At 41.1% G+C, this 13,643-nt stretch overlaps 4 protein-coding genes across 4 annotated transcripts; 3 read left to right on the top strand and 1 right to left on the bottom strand.

Moving 5' to 3' along the window:
- Positions 1-7,398: 7,398 nt before the first annotated feature.
- On the top strand, positions 7,399-8,010 carry LOC127858580 (guanine nucleotide exchange factor subunit RIC1-like). The gene has a single exon (XM_052395785.1). The coding sequence runs from the start codon at positions 7,399-7,401 to the stop codon at positions 8,008-8,010; it is 612 nt and encodes a 203-aa protein (XP_052251745.1).
- A 353-nt stretch (positions 8,011-8,363) lies between these two features.
- Positions 8,364-9,317, top strand: LOC127858581 (uncharacterized). The gene is made up of 2 exons (XM_052395786.1): positions 8,364-8,507; positions 8,634-9,317. Exons 1-2 carry the CDS (start codon positions 8,364-8,366, stop codon positions 9,315-9,317), a joined length of 828 nt encoding a protein of 275 aa, XP_052251746.1.
- A 633-nt stretch (positions 9,318-9,950) lies between these two features.
- Positions 9,951-10,541, top strand: LOC127858583 (guanine nucleotide exchange factor subunit RIC1-like). The gene has a single exon (XM_052395787.1). It carries the CDS (start codon positions 9,951-9,953, stop codon positions 10,539-10,541), a length of 591 nt encoding a protein of 196 aa, XP_052251747.1.
- Positions 10,542-10,594: 53 nt separating this feature from the next.
- On the bottom strand, positions 10,595-11,002 carry LOC127858584 (uncharacterized). The gene has a single exon (XM_052395788.1). It carries the CDS (start codon positions 11,000-11,002, stop codon positions 10,595-10,597), a length of 408 nt encoding a protein of 135 aa, XP_052251748.1.
- Between the last annotated feature and the right edge of the window lie 2,641 nt (positions 11,003-13,643).

The following is a 13,643-nucleotide window of genomic DNA, read 5'->3' on the forward strand; positions in this document are numbered from 1 at the left end:
TAAAAAACCACCACGTCCATATTGTTTTCCCAAAATGTTTCGTCAGCGAAATGACATCACACGAGTAAGTCATACATTGCGTAATCAAGTGATGAAAATAAAATACGGAAAGCTAGTTCGGTACTATATTTTTTTTAGAAATAATTTGACGACTTAGAAAATTGATGGGATAAATCGATTACTAGGTCGGTTCCGAATAAAGCAAAGTTAATTTTGCTCGGCCCAAAAATCCGAACCACTCGACATATTAATGTTTGTTCATTGCTGAAATTAAATACACATATTGAATACTAAAATTGTTCAAGTTTGAATAGTTTGTTGAACTTTGTTCGGTATAATAAAATGAATATTACATGTCTGACGGAGTGACAGTAAATTTGTCAACTTTCGGAAAAATACTGTCAACCTTGGCTTCGCCTCGGTTTACAGTATTTCCTCAAGTTGACAAATTTACTGTCACCCTGTCCGACATGTAATATTTATAAACCATACGAGAGCAAAGCTCTCGTATGGTATGAAATTACTGGGGGTGTATATCCCATACACCATCACTCACTTACTTAGTAAATATTCCTAATTATGAAAAAGGAATCCCAACAATATAGTTAATGTGTAAACAAAATAAGGTTATTTTATGTAGAACTTTTTACCACTCGTTTCGTTGTCAAATGTTGAAATTCGAGAATCGATACGGTTAATGAATCAATTAAACCTTTTGTAGACAAAATTAAATTTAATATACTGTAAGTGCATTCATATATAAATTACGATTATATCTTTTTGAAAAAAACAACAACAAAATCTGGAGGCAAGTTTTAAATAATTATGTTCAATGTTGTGGCTAAAAAGGTCAAAATGAATATAAAGACAGCTGTCAAAAGCTATTAGAAATGCAAACACATTTCAATTTAAGAATGCAAATTGAATACTTGCAATCTCAAAGCAATCATGATGACGCTTAGAATCTTCTTTCCGAGGTTCTTTTTACTTGTAATGTAAAGATGAAAGCAAAACTTAATAATCATGATTCATTATATGCGCTTGTTTTCTTGTCTATGTATAGATAATTTACAGGCAAAAACAAAATTGTATCACTTTATTTTTAGTACAAAATCTTTTCGGTTGCTATTAAAATATTTATAGTCTATCTGCAGCATTTAATTTGCTAGATATGGGATGTTGGCATGTTGAACTATAAATACTATAAATCAATTGCCATTCGATTTGGAATAGTCATGAATCCGCGTTAAAAAATGTGTTTGTATGATTGTGCAATATTGCATTTTGACACTTTAACGGTTTCATGTGTAAGACTGCATGTGTTTCCTACACACTCACATATTGCAAAGGGAAAATTCTACAAAATATGTTAGATTTGTGCAGATTTGTGTTGGTCTGTCCCCAATTAGTATTTATTTATATATTTAAGGGATCTTTTCACGGTTTGGTAAATTGACAAAATTGAAAATAGTTGTTTCAGATTTGCAAATGTTCGTTTTAGTTATGATATTTGTGAGGAAACAGTATTACTGAACATTTACCATAGTCCAATATAGCCATTATACGTATCTTTTGACGATTTGAAAACCTAAAAATTATAAAGCGTTGCAACGCGAAACGATTGAATAATTTGGAGAGTTCTGTTATTGTCATTTAAATTTACGAAACTACGAAGATTGCTTTTATAAGGTATAAAATACTTAAACTGTTTATACCCGGCGGAATAGCCGAGAGGGCTTATGCGTTTTTACTTCAGACTAACTCCAGGACTCCGGGGGTCACTGGTTCGAGCCCTAGTACCGGCTATTTTTATTTCCTTTTTTAATTTTATTCTTGATTTTTTAACTGGAGCTTTTAAGATCCAATGTTTATATTTATCAATATAAAGCATTTAATGACAAACTTCAAAATATGCCAAAATCTGTGAAAAGGCCCCTTTAAAACGCTTAAACGTGTGATATGACCCCGTCTGTCAGCAACACGTATCCGTCCGTCATTTTCAAGGGTAAGCGCCTATACATTGGCAAATCTCCATTAAGAAGACGGGCCTTAACTAAAAGCCATTCACCGTTTGCAATTTTCTGCATCGTTACGATCGTGTCCCATCGCTTGCAAAAATCATCCAAAAGCTTCTGTTGCAATCTCGGTTTAACAACGTCAATTCGAGATATAATGATCGACGGCTCCAGACTCAGGTCACTGACATTAGGTAGCATTGTGATATGGCAGCCGGATATCAGGTGAGACGGAATCAATGGCTCAATGTCACTCTGCCATTTGTTGCTTTAGGTGCGAGACTTGTCATATCTAACGAGCGAACGCGACATTGACTGCAGGAAGCTCATAAGAATTTCGTCGTGCTTCCGACGCTGCCCAAAGCCAATCTCGGGTTTCCTCGTAAATGTTCGGATGTCGTCGCAGGAAATCCACATAGAATATATTGTGACATAAAAAACGCGCATTTTGTATCTCGTTAAATATATGTTACCATACCACATCTAGCGTTGAAGGTTTGGCTATTGTTATAAGGAACTACGATATTTGTATGGGTTTACTTTATTTTACGGAATATTCGTTGATTTTGGGTATTTATCTAGCTTTAAATTTCGATTGAAAAAAGTGAGATCTTACTATTTATATATGCAAGATGAGTTTCGGTAATATGAGAAAACAACTTCCCTTGCATGAATGTTATATTGCCACGCCATATTCATTTACCTGTTGGTCGTAAAGCAAAGTCATTGACCCGGATAGGGGAGCACAAAGGACGCATCTTGAAAGCAAATAAAGAATAACGAAGATAAGCGATGGACATGGATAGGACGAATCATATCATCGATTACAAGAGAAAGGCTTCAAAACTATAAAGGAAATGCGCTGTCACCACAATTAGATCGAATATATTAATGACAGTTCATAACAAGAACCTATACCGACGCATTTAAAGCGTAGTTTGATATTCGTATGTCAAGCCTAAACTCCGATGTACTTGCAAGTATATCGAAAGTATCCATGTGGCTCTTCACACTACTATCATTTTATCCACACACCCATCCATACAGATATCCATATAAATACCCATTCAGACATCAATGCTTCCATCGAACCATTCGTCCATCTATCGACCCATCAATCCATCCACCAAACACTTCATCCATCCACATATCCATCCATCCATCAATCCATCCATCCATATATCGACCCATATATCAATTAATCCATGTATCCATCCATCCATATATCCATCCACTCATCCATGCATATATCCATTCATCTATTTATCCATCAATCCATGTATATACCCATTCATTCATCTATATATATATATAAATTATCCGTCCATCCATATATCGATCCGTCCATCCATTCATCCATCCATTCACGCACCCACACTACCATCCATCAATCCATATATCCATCCATCCATTCATCCATGTCATCACTTTTATCCATCAATACAGGCGTCCAGTAGCCTATCTATTTAAATTAGCAGTCGACATCCATCAATTGTCTGTGTGTGTGATTCTATCAAGTAATGTCATTTTATGGACGTTTCAAAATTGTCGAATCTAAAAATACATGTACATCCCTAAAGAAATCATAAAAAAATATATAATCATGTAGCTTTGTGATTTTGACAAAAATACGTTCAATAAGCCTGCTTCTACATGCAGAAACCCAGGTACAAGCTAGAACGTTTAACGCTTTGATAGCGGATTCGTATAAACTTTTAAAAGTGACATAGCATTGTCTACGCGAGGCTCAAAGATAAATAAAAAGCGCAGAAAAAACTCCTACGCATGTGAATGTGTGTGCAATCATCGAAAAATTGTGACAACTTAACATTTATCTGATCACTTTTAAACAATATTCCCTGTGGGTAGTTTTTTTTTAAACATTCACATTAAAGTATCAAGTGTTGAAACTAAAGAAAGACCAAAATCATTAAGCAATTATGACACAATGAAAATACTTGAACAAACTAAACACAGTAAAGGCTAAATGGACTGATTGACGTTGTCGATACGAAAAAGATTTGACATTTTTTCAATTGTCTAAATGTGGGTCAACTATAAGTCTAAAACTACTGTAGTTCAACGAAAGCTGTTAGTACACATGTATGAACACTGATTTCTTAAAAAAAATACGTACATGATTACATGATTGAGTGTTAGACTTTCTCTGTCAATTTTTTTTCTTAATTTAGCTCTTCGACGCTCAACATTTCGAACTCCATACCAACATGTATATTTACCAAAATCAATATGAGGTAAAACTTAATCATATATTGATTGTAAATTGCAGATAATACACTATCCAATTTTCGAAATTGTATTCATTTGATAATATTAAACCATACATGTTCAACATAATTAAAACAAAGTTTTAAGGAAATTACGAATTCATTTTAATTAACAGCGAGTTGTTAAACAATTATTCAACATATGAGCATACTTATTTTAATTAAAATACTATTATTTCAAAAAATATTACCCCAATAATGAAATAATTTGATTCTGTTCGAAAGAAATGAGAATTGTGGCAAAGTTTTGGGTATAACATATTGTTTCCACGGTCAACTCCATATATTCCCTATTTAGAGTATTACATGTAGATTGAAAGCGTGTTTTGGGGTTAAATCTACTCAACGCGGACTGTTGGATTTAATAGGTGTGCACGCGATCTTCAAACAAACATGGACACGTAGAGATAAACCATGCATACTCTCAAAACCTCTTTGTTTTGATGATATGGGCCTGGTATGTTTGGTGTTACATACTGATATCTATTTCAAGATTGGGGTCTATAACTTACATATCGATATCATAAGTATGTCTTTTCAGTTGGATAATGGTTACCTATTTATCCGATAAGTTATCTGTTCATTCTAGTTCATTACATATAAACAAACGAATTAATCAACACTTACGTATTTATCTTTCAAAGAAAGGTTAGCATGTAATCGGGTTTAATCGAGCACAACTAAAAATGTATAAATGTACCAATTGATCTTAACAAATATGTTTTTGCACCGGATCATTTTCGCTTTAAATTTCTCGTAAATATATTTAAATGCTCATTCTTTCACATAGCATAAACATCAAAGATATTAAAAGTCTTGAAAAAAATCGTGCCTAGTTCTTATTTGACACTTACAGTACATATTGGTTCATGAATCAAACAATAATCCTGACAAAACATAAATTCCGTTCTTAAAGACATAACAACTGAATTATACAAAATATGTGCATTAATTACATTAGAAGTGTATGTTGTGAGCCTTCAATTCACATACGAGATCCACATTTCACCCATCATAACCAAAATAAGAATGTATTTTCAAAACAAAATTATTGATTTAACTGAGTTTTACGATTGTTATATTTGTGTAACTCTGTCTCTCAGTAACCGAAACATCCATGTGTACTTATATGCATCTTTATGTGAAAACAACCATCCGTTCATTGAAGTCATAAAAGCATTTGTAAAAAAATGTCTCTCCAATCAGCCGTTCAACAGTCCATCTAACCAGCTATCCAATTGTCCATCTATTTAGGCTTTCGACAGCCCATTTAACCAGCTGCCCAATAGTCCATCCAACCTGCTGTCAAACAGTCCAACTATTTAGGCTTTGAACAGCCCATCCAACCAGCTGTCCAACAGTCCATCCTTTTAGACTTTCAACAGCCCATCCAACCAGCTGTCCAATAGTCCATCCTACCACCTTTCCAGCAGTCTATCTATTCAGGCTTTCAACAGCCCATCCAACCAACAGTCCCGTAGTCTACCCATCAACAGCACATCAAACAAGAAGTCCAACAGTCTAGTTTTAAGTCTACAGTCGATATAGTTTTTAAACTGTCCAACTGTTCAACTTTTCATCCAACCAACAGTCCAACTATCCATCCAATCGGCTGCCCAACAGTCTATCTATGAAGGCGACCAACAGTCCCTTTATGACAACGTCCAAAAGTCCGTCAATTCCAGCGTCCAACGGTCCGTTCATAAAGACGTCCATCAGTGCATCGAAGTAGCTAACGAAAATATTTTTCATAAAGGCGATCAACGTTACATCCAAGCAGCTGTCTAACAGTTAGTCCATACTGTCGTCAATAAGCACGTTCATACAGGCGTGCAACAGTCCATCCAAGCAGCTTTCCACCAGTACTTCCATAAATTAGTCCTACTGTCCATTCATAAAGGAATCCAACAGTCCATCCAAGCAGTTTCCAAGAGTCCTTCCGAGCAGCTGTCAAACAGCCCGTCAAAGCAGGCGTCGACAATCCATCAACTTAGTGGTCCAACAATCCATTTATGCGTCCAAACAGCTATCTAACAGATCATCCAAGCAGCTATTAAACAGTTAGTCCAAGCGGTTATCAATAGTCCATCAATAAAAGCATCCAAAAGACATCCAAGAGGCTATCAAATTGTGCCACCATGAAGGCAGCCAAGAGTTCAACTCAAATATTTATTCCAACAGTCCGTCCACGCAGGCTTCCAAAAGTCCAATCAAACAGCTGCCCAACAGCTCATCTTGACAGCCACCCTACTATCTATCCATGCAGCCGCCTTACCATCTGTCCATGCAGCCCTCCTACCAGCTATTCATGCGGCTCTTCCCATCTATGCAGCGACCATACCATCGATTCATGCAGCCCTCCTTACATCTATCCATGCAGCCGACCTACAATACATCCATGCAGCATCCTTATCGTCCATCCGTGCAGCCACCCTACCATTCATCCGTGCAGCCACCCCACTATCTATACATGGAGCACACTACCATCTATCCATGCTGCCTCCCTACCATCCATCCATGCAGCCACTCTACCACTCTATCAATGCAGCCCTCTTACCATTCATATATACAGCCACCATACCATACAATCAAGCAGTCCTCCGACCATCCTTCCATTCAGCCACTCTACCATCCATCCGTGCAGACAACCTACCATCCATCTGTGCGGCCCGAATACCATCCATCCATGCAGCCTCACTAACAAAATTCCACGAAGCCCTTCTACCATCCATCCATTTAGCCCTCTTACCATCTATCTATTTAGCCACCTTACCATTTATCCATAGTACCAGCCTACCATCCATCCGTGCAGCAATCTCTACCATCCATTCATACAGCCGCCCTACCATCCATCCGTGTAGCCATCGTACCATCCATCCATGCAGCCACCCTACCATACATACACGTAGCCCTCCCAACCATCCCTCCGTGCAGCCCTCCTTACATCCATCCATGAAGCCAGCCTAACATCCGTCCGTCCAGCCACCATATCATCCGTCGGTGTAACTCTCCTGCAATATATCCATGCATTCTTCCTACCATCCATCAATGCAGCCACCATATCATCCATCTATGCAGCCATCCTGCATCAATCCATGCAGCCACCCTACCCTCCATCCATAAATGCCAACATACCATCCGTCCACGAAGCCCTCCTACTATCCATCAGTGCAGCCCTCCTTACATCCATCAATGCAGCCACCCTACAATCCCATCTATCCATGAAGCCCTCCTACCATCCATCCATGCAGCCAATCTACCATCCACACATGCAGCCACCCTACCATCCATCTATGCAGCCACCACACCATCCATCAATGCAGCCACCCTACCATCCATCCATGCAGCCACCATACCATACTTCCGTGCAGCCCTCCTGCAATCTATCTGTGCAGCCATCCTACCATCCATCCATGCAGCCACCCTACCTTCTATCCATGCAGCAAGCATACAATCCGTCCGTGCAGCTCTCGTACAATCCATCCGTGCAGCCGTCCTACCATCTGTCCGTGCAGCTCTCCTACCATCCATCCGTGCAGCCTCTCTACCATCCATCCGTGCAGCCCTATTACCATCCTTCCGTGCAACAACACTACCATCAATCTATGAAGCCTCTGTACCATCAATCCATGAAGCTATCCTACCATCCATCCATGCAGCCCACGATACCGTTCATCCAGGCAGCCGACCGCCCAATCACCCATTAAGCCCTTTTTACATCTATATCTGTAGCCTTCCTTCCATCCATCCATTCACCACCTTACAATTATCCATGCAGCCATCCTACCATCCATCCATGCATCCCTCTCTACCATCCACTTATACAACAACCCTACCATCCATAAATGCAGCCATCCCAACATCCATCCAATTAGCAGATCGATCTATCCATGCAGCCATCTCTATCATCCATCCATGCAGCCATCCCTACAATCCATCCATGAAGCCACCCTACCATCAATCCATGTAGCTCTCCTACCATTGGCTTATGCAGTCACCTTACCATCCATCCATGCAGCAATCCTACCATCCACTCGTGCATCCACCCTGACATCCATCCATGCAGTCACCCTACCATCCATCCATGCAGTCACCCTACCATCCATCCATGCAGCCATCCTACCATCCACTCGTGCATCCACCCTTACATCCATCCATACAGCAACCCTACCATCCATCCATGCAGCCACCCTACCATCCACTCGTGAATCCACCCTAACATCCATCAATGAAGTCACCCTACCATCCATCCATGCATCCACCCTTACATCCATCCATGCAGCCACCCTACCATCCATCCATGCATCCAACCTTACATCCATCCATGCAGTCACCCTACCATTCATCCATGCATCCACCCTTACATCCATCCATGCAGTCACGCTACCATCCATCCATGCAGCCACCCTACCATCCATACATGCAGCCACCATACCATCCTTCTGTGCAGTCCTCCTGCAATCTATCCGTGCAGCCCACCTACCATACATTCATGCAGCCACCCTACCATCCACTCGTGCAGCTACCCTTCCATCTATCCATGCAGCCACCATACAATCCGTCCGTGCAGCTCTCTTACCATCCATCCGTGCAGCCCTCCTACCAACCATCCGTGCAGCTCTCTTACCATCCATCCATGCAACCATCCTTCCAACCATCCGTGCAGTTCTCTTACCATCCACTCGTGCAACCCTCCTATCATCCATCCAAGCAGCCCTACTACCATCCTTTTGTGCAGCAACCCTTCCATACATCTATGCAGCCCATGAACCATCAATTCATGAAGCTTCCCTACCATGCATCCATGCAGCCCACCATACCGTTCATCCATGCAGCCGCCCTTCAAACCATCCATGCAGCCCTTCTAACATCCATCCCTGTAGCCTTCCTACAATCCATCCATTCATCACCTTACCATTCATCAATGCAGCCCTCCTACCATCCATCCATGCAGCCCTCTCTACCATCCATCCATGCAGCCATCCTAACAGCCATTCATGCGGCCGATCTTTGATCCGTCCATGCAGCCTTCCTAAGATCCATCCATGCAGCTATCATACCATCCATCCATGCAGTCACCTTACCATTCATCTATGCAGCCTCTCTACCATCCATCCGTGCAGCCACTCTACCATCCATCCATGCAGCCACTCAACCATCCATCCATGTAGCCTCTCTACCATCCATCCATGCAGCCACTCTACCATCCATCCGTGCAGCCACCCTACCATCTATCCGTGCAGCAACCATACCATCCATCCATGCAGCCTCTCTACCATCCATCAATGCAGCAACTCTACCATCCATTCATTCAGCTACTCTACTATCCATCCATGCAACCTCTCTACCATCCATATATATTTAGCCTCTCTACCATCCATCCATGCAGCCACTCTACCATCCATCCGTGCAGCCACCCTACCATCCATCCGTGCAGCCACCATACCATCCATCCATGCAGCCTCTCTACCATCCATCCATTCAGCTACTCTACTATCCATCCATACAGCCTCTCTACCATCCATCCATGCAGTCACCCTTATATCCATCCATGCAGTCACCCTACAATCCATCCAATCAGCCACCCTTATAGCCATCCATGCAGCCCTACTAATATCCATCCATGCAGCCACCCTACCATCCATCCATGCAGCCACCCTACCATACATACATGCAGCCACCATATCACCCTTCCTTGAAGCCCTTCTACAATCTATCCGTGCAGCCCTCCTACCATCCATCCATGCAGCAACCCTACCATCTTTCCATGCAGCCACCATACAATCAGTCCGTGCAGCTCTCGTACCATCCATCCATGCAGCCATCCTACAAACCATCCATGCAGCTTTCCTACCATCCACTCGTGCAACCCTCCTACCCATCCAAGCAGCCCTACTACCATCCTTTTGTGCAGCAATCCTTCCATCCATCTATGCAGCCTCTGTATCATCAATCCATGAAGCTACCCTACCATCCATCCATGCAGCCCACCATACCGTTCATCCATGCAGCCCTCCTACCATCCATCCATACAGCCACACTACAATCCATCTATGCAGCCCTCCTACCATCCATCCATGCAGCCTCCCTACCATCCATCCATGAAGCCACCCTACCATCCATTAAAGTCACCACCCTACCATCCATCGTTGCAGCCCTCTTAACATCCATCCATGCAGCCACCCTTTCGTCCATCCATGCAGCCCTTCTACCATCCATCCATGCAGCCACCCTTTAATCCATCCATGCAGCCCTCCTACCATCCATCCATGCAGCCATCCTACCATCCATTCATGCAGCCCTCCTACCATCATTCCATGCAGCCACCCTACCATCCATCCGTGCAGTCACCCTACCATCCACCCATGCAGCAACCCTTATTTCCATCCAAGCAGTCACCCTACCAACCATTAATGCAGCCACCCTAACATCCATCCATGCAGCCCTCCTACCATCCATCCATGCAGCCACCCTTTCATCCATCCATGCAGCCCTCCTACCATCCATCCATGCAGCCCTCCTACCATCCATCCATGCAGCCCTCCTACCATCCATCCGTGCAGCCACCCTACCACCCATCCATGCAGCCAACCTTACATCCATCCATGCAGCCCTCCTATCATCCAGCCAGGCAGCCACCCTACCATCCATCCATACAGCCATCATACAATCTATCCATGCAGCCACCCTGACATCCATTCATGCAGCCACCACACCATCCATCAATGCAGCCTACCTACCATCCATCCATGCAGCCACCCTACCATCAATCTATGCAGCCCGCCTAGCATTCATCCATGCAGTCACCTTATCATTCATCCATGCAGCCACCATATCATCCATCAATGCAGCCACCCTACCATCAATCACTCTTACCATCCATATAAACAGCCTCTCTATGATCCATCCGTGCAGCCGACCTACCATCCACCCATGTCTCCCACCTATATATACAGCCTTTCTACCATACCTCCAGTACAGCCACACTCCTATATATTGATGCAGTCTCACTACCATTCATCTGTGGCTACCATCCATCCATGCCTACCATCCATCAGTGTAGACACTCTACCAACCCTCTAGCGCAGCCACCGTACCATCCATCAATGCAGCCTTTCTACCATACATCAACAGCCACTCTTCAATCCGTTTGTGTAGCGTTCATACAATCCATCCTTTCGGGCACAATCCTTTCTATCAGTGCATATAGCCGCTCTACAAACCATCCGTCCGTTCATCAAATATCCATCCGTAGTTTCCAAGACATCAAGCTGTGCATAAAATCGTGCTTAAACTCTACGTTTAATCCATTATTGGAGTCAATCTTATACAATTATGTTTCGGTCGCATGAAACCACTCTTTAGGACATCAATAAATTCAGAAACCATAGTATGCACCAAGTAAACACATTGATTATATCATTTTGAATTGTATGAAAGGATATATGGTTTATTATTTTAATAAATGCACATGTGGATGAATCTTTTATCTACATAGCTATCTAGTAAATCTTATTTCGTATACATTTCTGTCGGATGGCTCGAATCCGCGACGGTCGAATGAACGGATGGCTCGAACTGTTTTCACAGTACCAGTCACAATTTCCACACGTTCTTTTTTTTGGTTTGCTCGACTCACATCGGGTCGCATAAAGCTTTTAATTAGGAGAGATTGATAAAAGGCAAGCATGCCATCGACTCAACAGTTAATTGATTTGAGTAAAAGATGAAGAAGACGCCACACCAAAGCCACCATCGAAGTCGTCCGCGAAGTCAGTCATGGGAGCAAAAAATGTTATCCAGAAATATCTCGAGGAGTGCAAAGATTCACATGTGCAATCTCAACATGATGGACTTAAAAACTTCGTATCTCAACGGTAACTCATGAACACAACACAGACTTACATTATGTCATTCTTATAAGAGCCGTTTCTTACATGTACCCATAAATGTGCTGCGTTAAAACACGTGTCGATATATTTTACATTTATTAGATGATCTTTGTTTAATTATATGTGTAATATTTTATAAAACTATTAATTATATATTTGGTTCTTATTAATTCAAAATCAAAATGTGTTGAGGAGTTTAGGCACTATGAATACTCTAAAACTAGGAATGCAAATATGTTGCAGAATCATGTTAGTTAACAGAAGTATATTAGAAATTAGATGGCTCGAGTTGCAGGATGGCTCGAACTTTTGTTGTCGCTCCGCGCGAGTTCGAGCCATCGGGTTTCGGCTGCGAATATAAATCAAAGTATCTATTCTATTTCCGTTTGTAGCGAGCAATCAGTGATTGTGGAGTAACATATTTAGAGACATGTAAAACAATCTCCTTGATCAATTCTGGTGCAATGTCATGCCTTATTGTAATGATTTAAGCCATTTGTAAGGGTTAGTTATACCAATTGAAAAATAACTCTGCATGGGATTGCGAAATTATGACACGTACACAAACTTTGTTATGCGGTTTTCAATAGTTGAACTCCGAAACAATCTGCTATATCATTTCCATAAAAATATAATAGGCAAAATAACGAAGTGAAGATAAATGTAATTTAGAGAACAATAGAAAAATATCATTACCGGTAATCAACTTAAGCAATGTTAATGGCTGTCAAAGCATAATGGGATCTCTTCGTCTGTAAAAAAAGTGTCCAAATATCTGTTCCATTCCAGTTTTGCTATGTTGACATAAAAATTGCATTTCCTGTTCAATATGTTGCCGAAAAAAACGCGAATGTTATAATACCGTAATTACTCTATGTTTACGGACACTCTAAGTTTTCGAACACCCCTTTTTTTAGCAAAAATAATTATTTTTCGTGACTCTTAATTTTCGGACACACGAGTTTTCGTCCATAATTAATGCCTCTAATTTTTGGACAGTATATTTTACAGCGCTATTTTACCAAATTTCGGTCCTGTTTTCAATATCTAATGACACTTTGATCATGGGGTTTTACAACCAGATTAACATCATAAAACATGGCAGGTGCATGCCTGAGGGCAACGGACCATTACATTTGCGTTATTGGGTAAATAACCTTGTAAGCCGGTATTAAACAATGGTAGCATAAGCGTTATGACAATTACCAGGGGTAGTGCCATTAACAGTTCAATTATCTACCGCAATGATACTACCCCTTCTCAGTAAAATAACTGTGACAAATACTAAACGCTTCAAAGTGTGATGCACCCTATTGCAAGTTTTACACACAATGGAAGGTGTTAAACAACAACTATCGGAAATGAACAAAAAATTCATAGTTTTTTTTATTGCGTTAATAACAGGTTCATACTAGCGAATATCGGTACATCACATGCTCATCTTTGAA

Source organism: Dreissena polymorpha, chromosome 14, assembly GCF_020536995.1.
Source record: "Dreissena polymorpha isolate Duluth1 chromosome 14, UMN_Dpol_1.0, whole genome shotgun sequence".
NCBI lineage: Eukaryota > Metazoa > Mollusca > Bivalvia > Myida > Dreissenidae > Dreissena > Dreissena polymorpha.